We start from the raw sequence: 22,701 nt of genomic DNA, 5'->3' as shown, positions 1-22,701 counted from the left end.
TCTTTGCTGGTGAATTCAAGAATCTCAGATAGAGTAAAATCAGCTCTTCGACACTTTGTCAAAGTGCGCTCATGAGAGATAAGTTTACATTAAAAACAATGGAGGCAGCTGGTGTAACCGTTCATGGCACCTTTAGCTGTAATGTTAGCAACACATTATCCCTGAAAGTCAAGCACCAGCACAAATCAACAATCACAAGAGAGAACATAGAGAATATCTAAAATAGTACCTGTTTAAATACTCTAGTGAGATGTAAATCTTTGTCAATATTTGAGTTGTCAAAGATCCTATAAAACTGTGCCAGTAGGGTTTTCTATCAACACAATGTTTAACTGAAACTAAATACTGGTTTCATAGAGTGGTCTATAAATAATCTGGTTTCTTTACAGGCCAAATTTAAATTTAGCTGCAGCAGGAAAAGTTGATGTAAAACACAAACACAATTATGATAACAAATGCATGACCAAACCCAGTTACTAACAAAGGCCAAAGACCAAAATAAACCAAAGCCGTTTCAAGGCCCGAGGCCCACTGCCCACTTCTGCTTGGCAAAAACATGCCCGTGACCTGCAGTATCACTGGAAGACACAAACAAACTTTTGTTGGAAGATTTCATGGCTTAAAAGAAGAATAACAAACCCACCATCATGTTTTCCAGCAATTAACTGGCTGAGGAAACGAGCACCACCATGCCAAACCTGTGAGCTGCATGTTCGCTCCAACTGGAAAACATGACTCAGCTGCACCTACAGTATAAGTTAAACAGAGGGATTTAAGCCGCATTTTAGGATTTGCGACATGCGGGAGGAAAATACCTCTGTTTAAAAAACTGGCGGATGTCCTCCATCTTACAGTACCTGTAAAATATTACAGGTGTGCTTAGAAACTAGACTGTGTAAATATCAAGTGAATGTAAATCACTGAGGACCAAAATAAAGCCGTTATTTACTATTTTGCATGGTGACAGACCACTAGATCCACGTCCAGCTCATAAACAGAGATATAAAATGTGTAAATCCTTCTAGAACCTCCTGCCCTGAACACCCAGGCAGTTATCAGCCCAGGGCTGTCTGTGAAGCCATATATGGGTCTGTATCGATGTGTTTGTTGGAATGTTTTACACAACCTCTTATTCCAACTAACTCCAGATGTAGAACAAGGTATTTGTAGCAGTGTCTGGCCGAAATGCGACGAAAACCAACCCAACTCTTCACACAGGAGAAAAGAGTTCTTGCAATGATCTACAGTTAGGATTTGTAAAAAATAAAATGACAGAAAAGTAAGAGGAAATAATCATTATCACAAACTCCAGAGACATAAAAATTCTATGTAGAAGAAAGGTACTGCTGTGCTACAAGGCAAAATAATCACATGACTGTTTTGTTAGGAGCTCATGTGCCTTTTGCATGAGTCAACAGGAATGCAAGGACAATGAAAAGCAATGTAGCATATAACTAAGCTCATATGTTGCCTTTGCTTTTTTGCGTGTATGACTGTGTGATTTTTATTAACTTTAAAATCTAATAACCAAACCACGAGAGGAAATATGTGACTCGTTGGCTCAGAGATAAACAGTGTTGGACACTTTAAAGTGCCCTGATAAATATTTTTATGTTTTCAATGGATCAAATTACTGTGTGTATTGTGACAGAGGTCAATTATAGCGATGAACCAACAGGAGATAATCACTGAATCTGCAGCTCCTCTGAACTCCATGAAGCTTTTTGGCATTTCTAAGCTCTTTGTTTTGGTTTTTGGGCCCTTCAATGTTTTGGTTCAGTCTCTTATCAACCTCATTTTACAACAGAGGAGGACAAAGCAGAAGACAACGATAATTTTAATGTTGCATTACGTTCCAGTGTATTTACTATTCCTTTTATTTTGTGATTATAAGTTTACCTTATAAGGGATAAGTTCGTAAACACTTAATTCAGTTCATGATTAGTGATTGTAGATATTTTGCTCTTGAAATCTGATGTTGCTGTGATGATGAAATCTGATCTCTTCTGGGGGAGACACATTAAACCTCTTGTGATTATACGAATATTACTCCATGTTGTAACTTGCCATCAATTTTTATGCTTTGGATTTTATCTTCTTTTTAATATTATGCAAAAAAACAAACAAGAACATGTAGATTACTGATGAACAGTACAATTTCATCAATGTAACACAATGTGTTACCTGTTGATGGAGTTAATAAACATGGTTGCATCTGAAAACACTTAATTTGGCAATGAAATGTCCATTTCTTCTCTCACCTACTATTCCTGTCCTGTAAATGTCATCATGTTTTATAGTCTCTTATCTGCAAACTAAGATACTGTAATACTTTGGATGTAGTCAGAGAAAAACATCTGAAAGGGCTTAAGAATTTTCTTTAAAAAAAAAAAAAGTTTACACTCTATTCTGCTGCTGAAGTTTTGGCATTAACGAGAGAAAACAGAAAAGCAGTGGCTTTAGACAAACACTGCATCTGGTTTCCTTTTAGTTCAAGTATCACATGTGATATCAACCAATCAGCTGCACCCAAGAGGAGGTGTGCTCCAAGCAATGGAGCCAGATACTGTAAAATAAAGCTCATTTGGGTTTAAGAAATTGAGCACTCAAAGTCAACGTCTCTTTCACTGCAGAACTTAACACGTCATAACTTTCAGTCTGAGCCTTTTGCTGTTGGGGAGTATTTCATGATTAAAAAATGGATTGACAGTGAGCATGAAGAATGTAGAGATGCTCCGACTGATAGCGGTTTCCCTTTGGAATAATATTATGCTGTTTCTTTTGATTCCTCTGTGGAAAAAGGTTTAAAGTAATAAAAATAACTTTACACGTCATTTACAAGCTAAAACATGTAAAAACACCAGTATTGTTCTTTAATAATTATGTCCTATTATTTTTTATTTTTATCAATCTGAACCAACCTGGCCCTCATGCAATGCCACATGGGAACCATTACAAAGAAAAAAGACTCTTAAAGCTTGTTGAATTTAAAAAAATGCTATAATTCAGCTATTCTTGAGGAAGCTTTAAAATTGTGGTATGTGAACTCTTAATGTATACTATCAAATAAATTGCTGAAATGATCACTGACAGGAGATTTCCTCTGCTTGTAGGTAGTTTAACATGAGAAGACAAAATTCTCAGTAGAATTAGTATCCATGGACTTATTAACAATGGAGGAGGTTTGTTCATTGTTAATAAGAAAAAGACTGACGCCCCTGTCTGCAATAACTGCTCAGTCAGACTTGAGCTCAAGGATAAACCTGCCCGCAAACTTTAGGATCATGGAGGATCAAGAAAGAAGCTGCTACTTTGAGTCCAAACATGTAAACAGGGAGTCAACCCACAGGCTTTCTGGGAAGCGGAGTCACATCACTCAAGTTGCATCTTGCCACTATTCGGGCTGGCCAGCATGCACAGTTGTCTATTGCAGCTTTTATGCCAAAAAAGACAAAAGCATGCCTCTTAAGCAACAGCCCTCCTCATGAGCTGGAGCAGCCAAAACAAGTGACTACAAAAGACAAACATTTCTCCAGCAGGCGCCTCTGAGATGATAAAAGTCTGGGTTGTGGATCACAGACATTTCAACAGGCACAAACACTGGCTATCATGGGAACTGAACATGTGACCTTTCAGTTAAGGACCAATCACTTTGCGGCTGCTGCTGCTGAGGCCCCTGTCCCTCTCCTATCTACATGGAGATAAGCTGATAATGCAGCTCTTAAGCTCGTGGTGAATGGAGCAGGAATTATCTTGCTCTTTCATCCTCTGTCATTCTGGTTTTTATCCATCTCTGTTTCTGTTTATCACTCTCCCCTCTTCCACGTGTCCAAAAATAAGATTTAAGATCAGATGCACTGAGACAGAAAATACTACATCATACTTATCATGTCATGAATGCAGATGTGTTTAGGCCAAAGATGAAGCTCCATGATTCGACTAGCAATGAAATATTGTGTGTGTCTGAAAGCTACAGGAATCACTAGGAGCCATGATGTTGGGAGGAGGCCAAGGAGGCAAAGTAAGAGCTGGAAAAAAAATCTCAAACAGTCTAAGTCAAGTGAGAATTCAAACAAAAAGCAAATGTGGATAACACAGGGTTGAATCTGTGTTCACGTTGGAAAACTGGCAGCCGCTGTGACTGTGTTTGTACGTGCACTCGCGTCATGTGAATGTGTGTGTATGTGCACGTGTGGCAGAAGGGGGCCTCCCGTGCAGTTACGCTGGAGCCACTTAGCTTTTGGATGGCCGGCATTTAATTTAAGAGAGGCCGGCTGAAAAGCTAGGTTTGATTGCTTTTCTAAAACAACCTCATCTAAAAGTCTTAAATAACTAAATACCTCTGTGACGACAACGGACCCATTCCAAACTCTTAACTGCATCTCTGTGCCTGGGAATACGCGCACAGCCACAACCATTTAATGACAGCAGCCATGTGGTTACGGCATGAGTGGGTGGCTCTGGGAGAGGAGATCTTGAAATGAAATTAGGATTAGTGGGAGCAGTTGATTCCTGCAGGATCCTGCTGGTCTGAAGCCAGACAGCTCTTAAACCTGTTTCTGGGTCTGTCACTTATTCTTCTAACTCTATCTTCCTTAATTTCTCTGCCCGGGAAACTTCTTTCTCTCTCTCGGTCTCTGTCAGACTGTCTTTGTCTTCCTCTGCCCTAATAAGAGAGCTGACATTTACAGGGAGGCCACAGCAGGGTTTGCGAAAGGTAACAGCCATAAAGTCTGACACACCTCTACAGGCTTTCTCATTCACACACAAACACACAAGTAAATTGGCCATGAGGCTATAGCGTCACGCCAGGGTTTTTCCAAATCAACCAGGAGGAGGAGGAACTGCAGCGGTGCAAGCTCTGAAGACACTGGAATTTATTACAGCACTGTGTCACAAACCGAGTGATATGAAATAGCAACAGCTAAAGCTAATTTCCATAACTCACACGTCCAAATTTCCACATTACGGTTTCACTCATTTTCTGCCAATCACTGAGACGTGATGTTTGAAAGAAATATTGTTCGGAGGTTAGAAAGGCTGGTTTGGAACTGGGTGTTTGCCACTTTTTCTTTTCTTTCTTTCTTTTCTGTTACAACCATTGAAATGATTTGGTGGGTATGAGACTGACTACCCTCCCTACTTCATTACATAATGTACCAATGACTTGTCCCTGAGCAAGGCACTAGTCCTTTGACAGATAGAACCTAAAACATGGAGCTTTCAGTCTCAAGTTCCACCCTTATTCCTTTGTTGTCACTCTCTTTGATGAATTCTCTACTTTGAAAAACCATTCAACTTGAGGTAATCATTCAAAACAAGCAAAGTAACTTAAAAAATCATTTCAAGAGGCTGTCCAAAATGTCAGATTCACTTGAGGAGTTTGGATGATTGTGGTACAGCAGTTTCCAATTCTGAACTGGTCTTGTTTGCTATAAGATTTTGTTCACTGCACTCTCTTTTCTTATTGTTTACCATCATTACAGTGGCTGTGTGATGACCTGTTATGACCTTGATTGCAGCAATGCAACTCATCACTGACTAACAACACAGAAAATAAGTCCTAAATCATCCTGAACGTCAATAAAAATCCACTTTTAGGGAAAACCGGGGGGGAATTTGACATTAATACTCTGGGTGAACAACAATACTGTTGTTTTATAGCTCCATTAATAAATTTTGAATGTCCAGAGTCAAACTGTATAAAACTGCATAATGCTGAGTTTTTATTTTTGTTAGATTATTCTGAAGCAGAGTCATAAATTCTTTACGTGACTTGGCTGAGAAACATGGCAGACTTCATGTTGGACACCAATGCTCATTTTTAACGCTCCATGTATGTTGGCTCGGGCCAGTACTGGGCTGATATTGTGAGTCTGAATGTTTTCTTACAGCGAAGGTATGGATTATGATTAGCATAAGACGAATCATGATGTTACTGGCACAACACACTTGGCCTGAAACACCACAGGGCCATGATTCAATATCTAATGACTGAGGCACCAATGGAGAAGAGCTAAGGACTTACTCTTCTTAGGCAGATCACAGCCAGGAATGCATCAGATCAGAGCTCGGTGCCTCTGAGATACATACTAAAAAGCAAAATCTAATCACCAATTCAATGTACTTCTGCAAATTGAAACCTGGCACTCCCACAGCCACGGATAAGGCATAGTATGGGAACCATGCAGCACGAAAAGGAGCCTGCGTGTTGAAACCATCGTCACGCTTTATCTCCGCTCTGCCTTTTATGTTGCTGTGTAAAAGGTCAAGCTTGTCACGCTCCCAAAATGCTGTGACAAACGTAACTTTCACATGTGGGAATTAAGTTTAAACCTGTCACACATGTACTGAGCGCTACAATGGCAGCAGCGGGCAGACAGGTCAGCTCTACAGTGCACTTGGAAAACTGATTTCACGATTCAGATTAGAAATCTCCAAGGACAGAGTGAAGCACATACAGAGAAACATTATATCACAAACTTTTCAGCAGATACAGCAGTAAAATGCTCAATTTTGTCAAGTGGCAGAAAGTCAGTAAAATCACCAGCAGGACTTTACATTACTGGAGGTTACATTATGCTTCATATGATTGTTTATTCATTCCACGCATGAGAGAGAGTTAGTGTGTGTGTGTTCTCAATGCTAAACCAGAACAGACAGTTTAAGAGGGGAGTAAGGTTTCAGTCCACATCCCAGAGTGTTACCTAAGACTAACTAAGTGGGATTTTATGGTTCAAGTGTGTATATGTGCATGTGTGTGTCCTTCATTACAATTCAACCTTGAGGAATGGCTGATGTCATCTGCATAACAGAGCTCTGAGAACAAAAGACGGACAATATGCTTTCTTTTTCAGCAGCGACAGTACAGTGCACTGCTGCTGCATTTCTTTCTTCCTCTCTTCCTTTCTTCTGTCTTTCTTCCTTTCCTACTTTCACTCTTTTCCTCTCTGACTTATGGCTCAACAAAGTCATGACAACGGACATTTTTAACTGCTGAAAGATTATCTGATAACAACACCAGGAAATCATAGCCATATTCATACACTCTACTCAAACTAACTAGCCTCCTGTGATATAAACAGTTTTCACTTTCATCTAACACTCCATCTCAGACACTACAGTGTGAGATGATCAACATCTCATGTCATATTTTTCCTCACTTGACCTTAAAACAAACACTCAGGCTAGAAGAATAAAATCATATTTGCAATCAAAACACACAGAAGAAGCACAAAAATTTATGCTAATCAAAGACATACAGTGGGACTGAGGACTAAATCATCTGGTACATACAATAGGTATGCAATAGGTAGGTTCTGGTACATACAAATGCCTATCTATTATATCCAAACACATGATTACATCTATGCAGTTCCATCCTACCTGCCAGGCAGAGTCCAAAGATGGTGAGAAGAACCAGGACGTAGAGGGAAACAATGGCATATTTGATGGCTGAGAGGGAGTTCAGGTGACCACAGCACTGATCCTGCTTCCTGCGACGCTTTCCAGAACCTGACAACAAAAAAAATGGGGAAACAGCCAAATAGAATAAAAAATATTATGATGTTACAATATGTCAGGTTTTCTTATGAGTAATACAGAAGCAGAGAATATTAATAACCATTTTATTATATTATAATGTTTTGTGTTTGATCTTTTGCATTTCACGATGTAAACAAGGATTAGTGGTTGTAGCTACACAAATAATTCAAAGGCTTTTATGACAAAGCCTGAAAAGTATGATGAGATACAGTACGGTACAAATACAAGGGTAAGGGTAAGGACAAGCACTTAAGACTGCAATCCAAACAATCAGGCAATAACTTCATAATTTAGGGAACATACGCTTGATGACAAGTAAGTAAGCAGCAATATTTAAGGAATTTCTTGGTGCACTGGTTCAAAATGGTCACAATTTGATGAGATATTACTGTATGTATTTGGCAAATCTCAGAAGTCTTAAATAACTGTTGAATGGGGAATGGTTTACATATTATTGCCTTGAGGCCAGTGACATACATTATGAGCAGATACACAGATACAGTACATTCATAAAACAGAATTCACTCAAGTGAGCTCTGTTATATGAATTACACAAATGAACACGCTCACTGTGGAGCTATTATTATAATTCATGTTGCCACTTAACACTGCTCTCAAGGTCAAGCAGATGTTTGAAAATTAGTCTTGATAAAACTGACACAAGACTTTTATGATGGAAGTGTTTTTAACTTTTATGTGTGTTTGTATGCTTGACTGTGTGTGTGTGTGTGTGTGTGTGATAGCTTGGCAGGAGGCAGGGATTAGGGCTGTTGCTGTTCAGGGAACATTCCCTTCAGGTCAAGAGGATGAAGAGATTTTGGAGGATTGTTATGGAGTCATATCCTTCATCAGTTATTGCCGCAGGAATGAGATATTACTTGTAAATGTCTTCAGACAATAATTCTTATTATTCTCAACATGTTAAAAAATCTGTTTGTAGGCTTCTTTAACCAAAATATGACTCCAAATCTGTACCTGAATATTAAGGGGCTAAAAGCCACTACAAAGATAATATAAAACATGATATATACATATAATCCTTGACTTAAGAATGAATTGAACAAAGGCAAATTTCTCATTTTAAGCTAGTGAGCATATAACTTAGCTTCCAAGCCAAAAATTCAGTATTGGAAGGCTAATCCATGTAGGAAAATACTGGGATAAAAGTAGCAGCATTGTTGTTGTATCACAGATTTTGTCAAGTTAGCCCTGGCAAGTATTAAGCTGCAGAATTACAAGGCAAAATGTGCATAAAATCAACCTGTTACTTCTTTCTTGCTATTGTGACAACACAAAAGTGAGAGTTATTCTGTATTAATGTTTTAATCAATATATTCATTGTTTTACGATTAATATAAAAGTAGTATTCATTGTTTAACAATGAATATCACTTGCCTTTGCCTTTTTCACCGGAACGCCACTAAATAATGTTCTTAGCTAACGTCATCCTAACGTTTGTCCAAGTGGAAGAAAGGGCTAGGTTACTAATGCAAGTTAGCAAAGCAGGCTAACGTTAGCACGCAGCATTAGATCACACAAACTCACCGTTTAACCTATTCTTTTATTTTTAGTTTTTAATTGTCAGAAAAGGGCGTTACCTTGAAAAGCTATTACCAAGTGTTTGCTAGCGGTGCTGAACTCTTGGAACGTTCAGAAGATTCCAAAGCTTGACGAAGATTCCGTGCTTAGTTACGGTTGCTAAGCTACAATATGACTTGATTAAGGGAGGTTTAGAGAATAGTCATTGATCAACTGCGTGCTAAAGCAGAAATACACCAACTGTCATGAAAAGAAAAAAATAGATAAACAAAAAGAATCAACCTGAATACTATGGCAGCAGTGTTTTCAGGAATAATAAAAGTAACTGTTTGCATTGAAATGAACTGGATGGAGAGAAAAAGAGACTGATCAAAATTAAAACTGTCAGTGAGTTAAGGAAACTGCCCCAGGAAAGGATGTGAAATATGAACAGACAGGTGTCCCTGGGCAATCACTGTGGCCATGCTACATGAACATTATGATAAACATTAAACCCACAAGGATATCATGAGGTTATATTGAGATTCCATCTTCCTGTGAACATGAACGGTGTGGGTTTGAGTCTGACCTTTAAATATAAACACTGATTTTGCAGTGCAGCCTCCCAACAGCATGGTTTCATTTGGACCATGACAATCTGTCAGTGGACACTGGTGGATTGTTGCTGATGCACACACACAAGCGCACACTCACTTCCCCTCTATGATGAAGAACACACACTTCACCAGCGAAAGACAAACACAGCTGGCTCAGATGTGTGTGTGTGTGTGTCACATGGTTGGAATGTATAGGAACAGAAATTGCACTCCAAGCTAGTCTGCCTCATTCACCTCATGCTGGACTTCAAAACACAGACGTATTTACGAAAAAACAGACAAAAACAGGAAAACAAAAACAGCAGTCTGGAGTGTTAAGGAGGAAATTATCACCTACTTTTCTGTCTATTGAAGTTTTTCTTTCCCGAGCCACAGTGGAAGACACATGAAAACTTTTAGGGCTTCATAAGATCAGGTCTGGATTTTGGGAAGTCTGCCTATTCACAGTCTTTTCAAGAGGTAGATGATAATATTAACACCACTGTCATGTGTTACCATGCAAGAGCCAGGGGAGGATTAGCTTAGCTTAGCACAAAGACTGGAAGCAGGGGGAAACAGCCAGCATGACTTCCTCAGTTTGTGGTTTTATGGATGGTTAAATGGTGTTACTATGTCACGAGAAACAACTTGTCTGTCCAGCCAGCATTTCTGTGCATTAGCCTGACAACTTCAGAAAAGAAGACTCTATGAAATCAGTGTGATCAATGCTAATCAGTCAGCTTATCTTTTCACCACTAAAAGCTTTCTTGCATGGTAGTTGAGGGTGTAGCAATACAGTCCTGCTTTATACAGCTTCCTGTGCAATTGTATAAAAGCCAACCAACACTTATTTCTTTGATCTACAGTGCAGCAAAAATTCAATAGAAAATAAGAAGACAAAACCTTGCTCAGTGACACTGTTAATCTTTTCCAGCTGACATCAGAGACATAAGAGTCAATACTCATTCATCAAGTCACTGTAAACACATTTGGGAATTATATAATTGCACTGCTGTATGTTCTCTCTGAGTCATGTCTGTCTGGTGAAGGTATTGTCAACATGCTGTACTGTTTAGACAAAGAGACAGAGAATTCAATAAGCAGATTAGCCGAGGATTAGCAAACATGGAGGCTTATTTTAATAATAAACTTGGAGGTGCAACAAAAAAATCTGACCCATTTTGACACATATCCTGAGTTTGTTTATTTCCAGCAGGGCCGGTGTGAGTCAGTTACTGGCGGAGTTTGTGTATTTGGCCGTTTCTGGCGAAATGAGTGAATTTACAAGGGCAGAGCATTGTTCCTTTAACTTCAATTTTCCAAATCAAATACACATGCTGTTTGGCAAGTGCACCTTATTCCATAAAAGTCAAGCACTGTCTCAGCAATTGGCAGGTGATGGTGACATTACGTTTGTGAGCACACAGCTTCTATTCCCCAAACACAACAACAAAAACGACTCTCAAGGCGTTAATCTATGTGTGTGTATCTAAACATTAACAAATCATTGTCAAATTAATTGTAATGTGCTGTTATAATTATTATACACAAGTCAGACAGTGGTGGCAGTGGCGTGCCTGAGAACAACTAATGTAAGAAGGTGTTGCCAGAGTTCACAACCCATAAACCTTGATTTTTCCTCCAGGATGAAACTCATTCTTTAACCATAACTCACAATGTGTTTAACCCATAATGTACACCATCTCCTGTAGTTGTGTGAATCATTATTGGATCTCACTTTAAATGAGACCCTGCCAGGGTCCTGTAGAAACCTCCTGACTGCTTTGTTTTGCTCGTTTCTACTATACCCAAATGAAACAAACCGCTCCATGGTTGGGAATATCTTCTCTAATTGAACGAGGTGTGAAAATGTTCTAGGATTAGCGAAGTTGGACGAGAACAGTCTTTCTGATGTGTGAGGCCATTGTCCGCTTTCCATTAAAATGTCAACAAATTCTCCAGTTAATGTTCACTAAGTCTTTCCCACCAAACTCTCCGCGCCCTGGGTCGAAACCTGAGAACACCACAGGGTCACAACTGTGGATTCATTCAGCTGCACCTGTACACACAAACACACACACACACATGCACAGATGTTGCTCCTGGACATTCCTTGCTTTCATAGATGACCATAGCAAGAGGAGAGCGCATGCCAAATGGTGACGGCATTGCCTCTGTGTGTGTCTGTGTGTGTGTGTGTTAGCATATCTGACGGCAGAGTCTGTAATGGTTATTAGTGTGCATGGGCGTTTGTTTACAAGAATAAATAGTTTTGTAGAAAGTCCCTTTGTCTAAATCATCACAGACTCATGTGCTTGCATGCACACACAACACATTTATATGGTTTGTTATTTTTATTTCATTTTTCCTAAAAAAAATATTCAAAACTTGATTTTAAAAATGCATTCTGCAACCATTTTGGTTGGTGCATAATCAGAAATTCATTAAGATTTTCACCTGTTTTCTCTGCAGTTTTTATTATTGGAAGATATTGGGAGCTACACAGGTTAGCTTCTTACTGTAGCAGAAAATATAACATACTGTTGGAGTTATGAGGACATAAACATAACAATCTGTGTCTCTGAGAGATTAACTGTGTACAGATTTATTTAACAGTCTCAACTGTCTGTCTTACCTTCATCGCAGAGGTTGAGTTTGGACAAGTTGCGTCCATCGTAGGCCTCTTCATACATGGAGCCGTTGTCTCTCTCCTCATATGTGCTCAGATACATGGCCTTGTTCTCCATCTCTTCCTGACTGAAAAGGAAAGAAATAGTATGATCCGCTGAGATTATTATTTATTACAAAAGACACTGGCATCTCTCCTCAACCAATCCAAATGAAAACAGGACAGGAGTGCTTCTGTACTTTCATCTTGGTGAGAACCAACGTGAGACCTCAAGGAGAAGGTCTACGGGTTTTCACAGGTACAGAAGTTCACATGTATGTGTGTTTTCTCATTGCTGCCCTCTAGTGCTATAAATCAGGTGGACTGGCTGTGAGAGCTGTGACTACACACACACACACACAGAGAGAGAGAAAGATGTAGGTCCAAGCTAAATAAACAGGGAAATCCTGTGGGTGTGAGGATCGTGGCTGTGTCTTCACCAGTGTTATGTGATTTGTTTCCTCTGCCAACAGATTTGGACAGGGTTTGTGATTTTGCCCCATTCCATCTGTCTGTTTGCTTTTTAAGAAGATATTTTCTGAAGCTCTGAATTAATGTGCATAAAACATTGTGGAAAGGTCAGTCATGGGGCAAGAGAAAAGTGATTCACCTTTCATACCAACTGGCCATGGGGACTGTTTGGAAGCTGCTTTTGGCTCCTCTAATAAATGCATCAGCAGAGCCAAACCCGACATTATTAGGCCAGTCAGACAATACTGGGGCACTACCGAGCACATTTCCCATGGTAGTGTTTGAATGTCAGCCCAAATAGAAATGATAACGGAACAAATATAGAGCTAACAGACACACAGTGTATCCAATTTTCTGCCACTTATCCAGGTTGCAGTGGCAGCAGGCAGAAAGCAAAGTAATCCAGACATCCCCCTCCATAACCTCCAGCTCATCTTAGGGTATCTCCAGGTTTTTCCAGACCAGATGACATATAAAACCCTGGGGTCTCCTCCCCGATGAATGTTCCTGGAATACCTTCACAGGGAGCATCCTGATCAAATGCCCAAACCAACTAAACCGGGTCCATTAAACACAAAGGAGCAGTGGCTCTAACTCCAAACTTCTTTTACATGTCCAGGCTTTTCATCCTGTCCATTAAGGATTATGTTGCCTTCACGTCATATGAGAGGGATGGTAAAGATAGAAATTCATTTTTATGACTTGGAATTGTTATATCAAACAAATCAAGGTTGTATAATTGTAGAGGTGGTCATGTAAGGGTCAAAAATAGTTTTCATTGACAATTTAATTTCATCATATTAATTTATTCTTCTTCGTTCTTAATTTGTTAGATATGGGTTTAAATACCTTGGGTCATGTTTCCCACTTGTAAATGCAACTTGAATGTTGACATGCATGCTAGTGTGATATGACTTAAATGCAGCATTAGAACATTTATCTGAAATTGTGTAAATCTCAATTAACCTCACAATTAAAAATAAAAACATCAAAAAACAAACTTGAGGAATCCATATAAAGATTTTTTGTTTATATTTAAAAAAGTGTCAGCCAATACATATTTGATTTTTTAAACTCCCATATATCGTTATTAGTACTGGCCTGAAAGATCCAGTATCCAGTGACAGTTTTGTTACATTTGCCTCATAAATAAAACTTAAAACAAAACTCCAGAACTGTAACTTCATCATAAGCCACTGTGATGTATACACCTCAAGTATTTAACCACATATAAATAACAAAGAGATGAAGAATGAAGCGTGCTTTGACAGATATAGCGATGGCAGGAGTCCAACATGTCCTCCTTTCAAAACCAGGGGCCAAATGGACACATAAATCTGATGAAAACATTCCCTGGGAGAGGAAAGAGTCTCAGAAGCCACCTCCATCTTAAACACACGGTTGACAGTGTCATCCAGCAGGTGCAGCCAGTGTAAATTTGGCACAGAATCTCGAGCATAACTCCATTTTTAATTAAAAGCAGACAGAATTTCACTTTTTATTTGTCAAGAATTTAACTGGTAATGAATCGCAATCAGTCGCTGCCTTTATTAGCAACCTTCACATCGCCCTGCAGCTGTACACCATACTATTTAGCCTGAGTCGACCACATTTGCTCTTCGGGTTTGCACAGGGTTTCCCACGCTACACATGATGCAAATCAAATAAGAATAAAGCGAAGGGGAACACAGAACAAATAGATAAGACTCATGACACAGACGTCTCAGGGTGATAAAATGAAATCTGCTGCAGTCAGGAATTGGGGTGGGTGTTGAACTCCCACAAGCCCCGGCGGCAGATCTGTGAGTGTTTGACAAAGTCGTTAAAGAGTGCTCAGTCTGGACTTTCTCATTATGAAGGGGATGGAGGGGTCAGGTTGACATTTAGACTGAAGCTAGGCAGGAACCATTAGGGCTGCTAGGAGATCCTGCTAAACCCTCCACAGCATACGTGTGTGTGTGTGGCTGTGTCTACAGAGTGTGTGTGTGTGGGTGCATTCATGAGGTGAGTTATCTTCTAATTACACTGAGTGTGGTGGGATATAACGCTCTTTTATCACGCACTCAGTTGGCCTGCGTTGCTCAGTGCCAGCAGAGGATGATGGGAAAGCGGAGTCACCTCCATCTGCTCTCACTATCTCTACAACTCTGGACAAAATAATAGAAACACCACATGAAATTCTGGTGAGAAAAGGTTGATACACATGCACATATTTACAGAATGTGTCTAATTTAGCTTCACTCAAAACACAACAAAAACTAACCATAAGTGACAGATGGCTTTGAAAACCACTGCCTTTATTACTGCACATTCAAGCCTGAATATTCACATCTGACCTGATAAATCAGGAGCTATAAAAACTGCACACTGCCTACATGAGTCTGTCTTTTTCATTCATTTGCATCTCATAAAACACCAAAGAACCCCTTTAATACACAATATCAGCTGTTAGTCATAGTGCTGTATTCCCTCTGGCCTTCTCTTTAATCAGATTTAATGCGACTGAACCCTTACGGGAAGTAGATTTCTACATTCTTCATCCCCCAAATGACTGGAGGCTTTCCTTCTTGGAGCTCCATCCAAGAGCCAACAAGTGTGACAACAAGCCAAGAAGAAGCAAAGCTGCAGTAAAGATGAAGTGTGGCCTTATATCTTACTAACTATTTGACACACAAGGACTATCAGGAGTTCATTTTATGCATCATGGACCTCCGCAGTTGAAATCAAGTCCTTAACAAAGTGAAAACGTGCCAGTAAGCTGCAGCTTTTCTGGGTTCAGTTAACTCCATAGAAACTGCACAGAGAGGCAGAGAGTTTGTGAAATGAGAGAGAGAGAGAGAAGAGACTGGAGATTCACTCAGCGAGAGAGGAAACAATTATCTTGTCATGCGTCGTCGCGTCCTAAAAATTGCCCCCAACCGAGCATCCGATTATCTGCCAGGTCAGAGGGAAGCAGCGCGTGTGGTCTCTGCTGCCTGTGCAGCTATTGAAAATATGAGAGTTGAGCGATAACACTGAACAGAGCAGGCAGCAAAGACATAACGCTGCTGGAAAGCTCTGCCTCAAAACTTTGTAGAGAAGTCACAAGTTAATGTCTGACACATGCAGGAGCACTGACTTACCCTGTTTACTACAATTAAACACCATTAACCTCAACTCTTGCAGGGTCTTTATATCATTATTCACTCATAAAAGCTGACAGGTTGGTTTTACAACCTCTAAACTCAAGAGTAGGGGGATTAAAGCACTTGAAAGCACCATCCCTCTGTCTATAGGCTACATAGCAAACATCCCATGTCATTGCTCAGTCATCCATGTGCAACATTAACCCATTTCTCTTGGTTAATTAAAGGCAGAGATACTTCACCCATGACCGCGGAAACACAAAGCATCAATTTTCAGCGGATGAGCTCCATTAAATGTGCATTTCCTGCCCTTTAATACTATAAAACAACGCTCTGACAAATAACAGGCAGTAAATCAGATGTTTAACTCCTGCCATTTAACCTTAATTGCAATAAAAAAGTTTAACAGATGTCAACCAGTTTGCCAGCAGGGAAGGTCACAGTGTGGGCCCACAGTAAATCATGTGGTGCCTTTACAGTGCAGCAGCGTTTTTTCAGGTGCTGAACAAATGTCATTGACCTGTTAACACTCAGTATATTAAACCATAAATCATCAAAATAAGCTTCTACCAAGTCTCTGTGCATCTAATATTCAGCACAAAGATTTCCAAACATGTTGATATACGTGCAGGTTTCTGCTCCTGAAAGCTCGTTGTTGAATACTACTCTGTATTTTACACAAAAAAGGACAGAAAGAAAGAAAAAAGACAGGTGACACAGAGTTAACTGAGGTTTTAAACAGGTGCACTCGCATCTCAGAAACAGGTTTGAATTCTGTCAGATTAGATGAAGCCTGAACGACACAGAACTAAGCAGCAAAAGTTCTTCTCTCACCTTGTCAGCTGTCAAATGGAAATTAATATATATATATATATGTATATCACAGCTCCACGTTTCTCATAATTTCCCCCCAGAAAAAGTTGGCGTCCGGACGCTGAAACTCCAGGTGTGTCTTCCTTCAGTCCGTCAGCTGTCAGAGTGTCATCTGCAAACTGCACTGCGTTAAAAACGGTCAAAGTGCTGCACCGTGCACAGCCTCCCTGAACGCAGCAGACACAGAGACAGTCCGCGGCTCTGTAGTGAAGAACAAACTCAGACATTTGGAGTAATATACTCACAACATAGTCACGTGACCATCACAAAACTCCAGCTGATGTTTTTTGCTCTGCCTGCCGAGCAGCTGGCGGAGAGGCCGAGGAGGAGAGAGGTGAAGGAGTTTCCCCTCCACCTGCTGTGCACGTGCGCCCTCTGTCGGACGAACTGGACTAAAAAGACTGATATCACTTTATGTTGTTTTATGGATTTTAGCGCGGGGGAATAAAGTGCATGTAGGTCAAGTTACACACAAAATAAACCTTTAATAGTAGAAGGAAAAAGGTGATTAATTCCTCGTTTAAACGTAACCTGATGATTGATGACGCCTTCAGGAACCCCTCGTAAATGACTCGATCGAGTGAAGAAGTAGTTAACACGAACATTTTCCGCATGTTTCAGTGCTAAATTTGTCTGATCTAATTTAACAAATAACCACAGGCTACAAGAACAGTAATCTGGGTTTGTACATTTTAAACTATAGATTAAATATTCAAGAGGAAGGGAACTTCTATCCATTCATGTGCAGCCACACTGCTGAACTGTTGTTTTTACGCTGCATCTCAATCTGCCTGCTTACAGAGGCCAGCATTAAAAACAACAAACAACAAAACACAGGCAAACTGCCAATAATGTTTTCGTGTGATTTTATTAAACAAGATAGATATTAGACCTTTCGCTTGTTAATATAAATGTTGTAGATGCCAATATTTCTGACAGGACCTGAAGGCCTCACGTGGGGTCGTGTAGCGGGGTTGTGCAAGGAGGACGTGTCGAGAGCGCGCCTCCGTGGTGGGCGGAGCTGGGAACAGGAATGTACCTAATGTTACTCTCCGCGGACTGCACAGGTACAGACATGGGTCGCCATTAACATTGTATCACTAACAAACGGACCAGGGCTTCAGGTAGATACAACCTGTGATTGAACAGAAGCCTGTATAAAGTTTGTTAAGATGTCCTTGTGTTTTTATACCTGCAGCATGTTGTGAATATTTGAAGTTGTTACTGTACATCGTTGGCTTACCGTAAACCACTGGGCGGGCCCGTGTCCAGATGTTCACAGAGCGGTACGCCAAATTCTATTCACAATTCCGATATTTTAACGAGGTGTAATTTATAAACAGAGGCACACACATTTTAAACCCCGGAGAAGACGTTTGAGAGTAACAGCTTTAATTCGGCAATAGCGTCTTAACAAGAACATGCCTCAATTAGTCAAAATGTCAGGGTTTACAACCAGTTTAGCAGCTTCCTCAGTGTGTACAGCACTGAACAGCGTGACTGTGAGGTAATACAGTTTAAAGTAAAGAGATGCATGGTGAGTGTATCCCCTAAGGCACAAGTTTCATTTGATGAGTCCATGTTTTGCCATTTTGCTAAAAGGAGACACAAACTCAAGTTGTAATCGTTCCTACATGAACAGAAACTGGACTAAACCTCCTACCACAAGAGAGAGACTGTATCAAGGTTAGACTGCATGATGCCATGTGGAAAAAGCTGATTAGGGGGCCAAGCCTAAGTTCTGTTCAAAGTTGAGTTGCTGCGCTCAAATACTAGTAGTTCTGGAAGGCACCACAAGGTGGTAGGATTACATCTCTGGATGCATGAAGGATGCCTGCAACCTGGAGTTTAGTTTGGCCCATTGCATCACACGAGAACGATCCCATTTGAACTCTAATACTTTGCAAGATATGAAATAGAGGAAGAAAATGTAACTGCTGTCTTTAAGTCTTGTACGCATGAAGTTGTTTCATTGTGAGATGTAAATTAGTGCGACAATCACAATATCAGGACTGGGAACACTGAGCAACAAATAATACTTTTTTGGTATATATGTCACAGAGTACTAACAGCTGGCATGGTGCTTGATCATATTTGCATTCAACCGTTTTATGATCTAAATCTTACTTTTTCCATTTTTAAACAACATTTAACTTAAGCAAACAGATTGCTGCACATATTTAAACTATTAACAGCTAAAAAGTTCCTTTTGAAAGGAGGAGGTAGGTGTAGAAAAACATGATTACATTCCTCAAATAAACTCGCACAAACATAGTTTTGCTATCAGTACACTAGTATAGAGAAATGCCCTCTGTTCTCCACGGCTTGCTCTTGAAATATAGTTTCAGTTTTTGCATATGAAATCAAGTTTGTGAGAAAACAGATAGACCTGCCCACATATTCAACTCAACTGTGCAACCCAGAAGCAGGAACAGATATTAAGAGGAGTGTTGCAGCGGGTGAGGAAGACATCGGGCAGCATGTTGGTGAGATTAATAGCACTTAAAGCGCTGCAGTTCAGATGTTCAGTGAGTTCAATTTAGATTTAAACACACCAGTTTGGATTAGATGTTTAATATAAGTTAATAAGTTGGAGTTCAATAAAATAAGGAGTGGCAGAATATAAAAAAAAATCTACCACACACTCTGTAAGTGGTACAAAAAGCCAATTTTCCACCCTGCTTGTCGCTGCATATTACTTTTGTTTACAAGTCCTGGTTCAGCTGTAACTGGGCAGAGTGAACGTAAATGAAATGGTTCAGAGCAAATAAGACAAGCTGTATATACAGTCACTTCATTCCCCTGTAGATGTAGGACCATTGGGAGCTCAATTTGGGAGCTACTTTAAGAAATGCTGTCCTCAGGCATAAAACCAACATTACAGACAACAGCAAGAAGCTCACCCTGACTCTGAAGGGAAGTTTCCTCCGTCTCTTCGCCCCTGGTGGAAAGATCTTCACTCTTTGTATGTCAGTTGCTCCGACGGGACCTTGTTACTGCTCCGGCCAATCACGCCTCTCCCTTAATTAACACAGGAAATTACATTCCTATATTTATAACCCAGTAAGTAGACTGGCCCGCTGAAAAGGTCACATCAACAGTTTAGCAGTTTTCGCCCTATAGCAGTGCAGCCCATGAGGATATGGCTTGGAGGAAAGCCAAGTGAAGCAGCGTTTTTTTTTTTTTTTTTTTTGGAAAACAAGAAGTTTTTTGACCTCTGAGTGTCGGAGTTAGTTGGTTTCACCTTGCTGTAGAGAAATCCCACAGCCGCGCTCGGCTATTTGTCATCGTGTTCATGAGGTTGTCAAATTAATCACTGGAAAACAGGCTTATGCAGAGTAAGTAGGTGACGCCACATGAGAAGGAAATTTAATCCAAAGTGTCAAATATCAAGAGTATATGACATTTCCTCACGTTTTGAGGGTCTACCACAGACAACAGTGTCCTCAGCTCATGTGCCCCGGGCGAAGCTTCACACGAGCTGCTGCAGAGGGACGTCTGCACAGTCACAGTGAAAGCAGAGACGTCTGCACAGTCACAAAAATCATAAATAAATAAATCATTCATTAGGCAATAAATGCCAAATATGTACTTGTTACATGCAAGTACGTTCTCCTTTTCTCTGTTTTACATGAGTTTAAATGGAATATTTTTGGATTTTGGACTGTTGGTGAGACATAACAAACCGAATCAGGGCGACACGTTGGTACAAGTACAAACTGATTAACTGGAAAAATAATATACAGAAGTATCAGTAATAATATTAACCAGTTGCAGTCCCACACATAAGAAGTGAAAAGTTATTCTGGTTGCTTTATAACAAAAAGTACAAAAAGGAGAATGAGCAGCAGAAAACATAAGAAGTAACTAAAGTTTTATTTTTAAGAGCCGCTCTTGTTCAGCTTCTCTGTCTTCTCAGGGTGTTGCTGATGTGGCTGCAGGACGATGGACCTGTCAAAGCGAGTGTCAATGTGGACGGTGGAGGAAGTGTTGGAGTGGGTGCAGGAACAGTATCCAGCCCACATGAGCACGCTCCTATAAAGCCATCATGAAACACGCCATATCAGGTACAACTCACGTATCAGAAGACAGAATACAGCTTGTGTTAATGTTGAAATTCGTCCCTGAAGGCTCTGATTTACACTCGACACACACTCTGCTCGTGAATGAATTTGCAGGCCGTGCATTGCTGAGATTAAAGGATCATCACCTGGAGCTTCTCGGGGTGGAAGCTGAGGAGCAGCAGCAGGAAATCTTGCAGGACCTCCTCCTCCTCAGAGTTCAGGAGGAAATCAATGAACTCAGTGACATCTGTTCTGGTGAGAATGCCAAATGACTTTATCTTCAGGCTGTAGCTGTAGACGCAAACTAATAACAGTAGAAAAGTAGCTGTGCACTCAGAGTAGTGGAAGAGAAATCATGGTGTAGAATATGCACAGGCAATTCACAGGAATTACTGATTTGTGAGGTCACAGTGACCTTGACCTTTGACCTTTAACCACCAAATTCTAATGAGTTCATCCTCAAGTCCAAGAGATGTCTGTGCCAAATTTGAAGAAATTCCCTCAAGTCGCTCCTGAGATGTTGCATTCATGAAAACGGGACAGACAGGCAGACAACCCAAAAACATAAATGTCAAACTTTGGAATTAACATTTGAATGAGAGAAACCAGCTACTAACTCATATTTCATTTGTTCTCTCTTCTTCTCTCCAGAGTGTTTCTCTTCATAACAGAACATAAATCTTCAGTAGAATTTTTTTTTTTACTTCCCTTCCATCCATTCATCCATGAGAAGAAGAGAGAGAAATGTGGGAGTGATAGAAAACGCTGAGGAGACGGTGAAGAGAAAGAAGGATCACCGAGGAATGAAGAGAGAGAAACCTGTTTCCTGTATGAAATCTAACCTGTGCAGATGGATGAGATTAGTTTTTGTCTGTCTTTGTCTGAGCTGTTCTGTCCATTAGTCTCTGTCATTTTTCTCTCTACAGTTTTAATTCCAGTGTAGTATTATGAAATACTGATGTGCTGAATATGGAAAGATAGTCCATTAGTATCCCTTACAGTAATTTATTATTATGACTAACAGGTTCCACTGCACTGCTGTCAACAGATAATAACATTTTTTATCCAAATATCATGATTGACAAATCTCAAAATATCAGGAAAATTAAATGTCAGTTATGTCATTTGAAGACACCTATTAATTAAAACCAGCTCCAACCTGACACTTCGGACACTTGATAAATAGTTAAATAAAATCAAAACAAAATAATCATGAAACGTTTGTGGAAGTAGTAGAACATGAGCAGTAATTTAACTCTCAGGAAAACAGAGGGATTACAGGAAGATGCAGAAAGACGGAGAGAAAATCCAGAAATCTGAGTTGAAAATTTTCCATTAAAACTTTTCTTTGTGTCAGATAAGAAAAGCTGAATCCAAACACTAACTTTCTCCTATGTTTGCTTTTCTCTCTCTCTCTCTCACACACACACACACACACGCGTGCTGATGGAAATTGATTTCACAATCCAGCTGCTGGTATAAATCTCCTGTTTTTATTTGTCTTTGTATTTTTGACTGATAAACCAAAAACAATGCACCATTTTTTTAAAGTGAATATTGAACAGAGGCACAGGAAATCCTGCAACGTTTTCTGGATTTGATTCTGTTTAGTTTTTTAATATCTTCTGGCTGTTTGTGATAATGTGATTAAGGTGGATCCTGGTATTTTGCAAAGACTGATAATTTGTGAACGTCCTTAATGCAAACAGTCCTGAAACTTTCAGATACCATTTTTATATAATGGGTATGTCTATTTCTGAGCATCATGGCGCTGCTACAGTATGGTCAGCTGAATTAAAAGTGCTGCTTTGGCAACACAATCCCGACTGCAGAGTTTGTCC

At 39.9% G+C, this 22,701-nt stretch overlaps 1 protein-coding gene and 1 long non-coding RNA gene across 3 annotated transcripts in view; one reads left to right on the top strand and one right to left on the bottom strand.

The window, feature by feature from the left end:
* scara5 (scavenger receptor class A, member 5 (putative)) overlaps positions 1–17,100 on the bottom strand; it is a 73,797-nt gene extending 56,697 nt beyond the window's left edge. The window contains exons 1-3 of one of the 2 annotated variants that reach the window (XM_018688322.2): positions 16,758–17,100; positions 12,295–12,416; positions 7,387–7,515 (exon numbers count right to left, since the gene is read on the bottom strand). In XM_018688322.2, coding sequence (XP_018543838.1) covers positions 7,387–7,515; positions 12,295–12,406 — 241 coding nt within the window. In that variant the 5' untranslated portion in view covers positions 12,407–12,416; positions 16,758–17,100. Of the gene's footprint in view, positions 1–7,386; positions 7,516–9,143; positions 9,221–12,294; positions 12,417–16,757 lie in introns of those variants that run through there. The other variant, XM_018688323.2, reaches the window with a different exon arrangement.
* Positions 17,101–17,783: 683 nt separating this feature from the next.
* On the top strand, positions 17,784–22,686 carry LOC108891215 (uncharacterized). Its single transcript, XR_001962264.2, has 4 exons — positions 17,784–17,920; positions 20,716–20,863; positions 20,975–21,115; positions 21,512–22,686. It is a non-coding gene; the product is annotated as an uncharacterized LOC108891215 (long non-coding RNA).
* The last annotated feature ends 15 nt before the right edge of the window (positions 22,687–22,701 follow it).

The sequence above is a fragment of the Lates calcarifer genome, linkage group LG7_1, assembly GCF_001640805.2.
Source record: "Lates calcarifer isolate ASB-BC8 linkage group LG7_1, TLL_Latcal_v3, whole genome shotgun sequence".
In the NCBI taxonomy this organism is placed as follows: Eukaryota; Metazoa; Chordata; class Actinopteri; family Centropomidae; genus Lates; species Lates calcarifer.
This window is presented reverse-complemented; position numbering and strand designations above follow the sequence as displayed.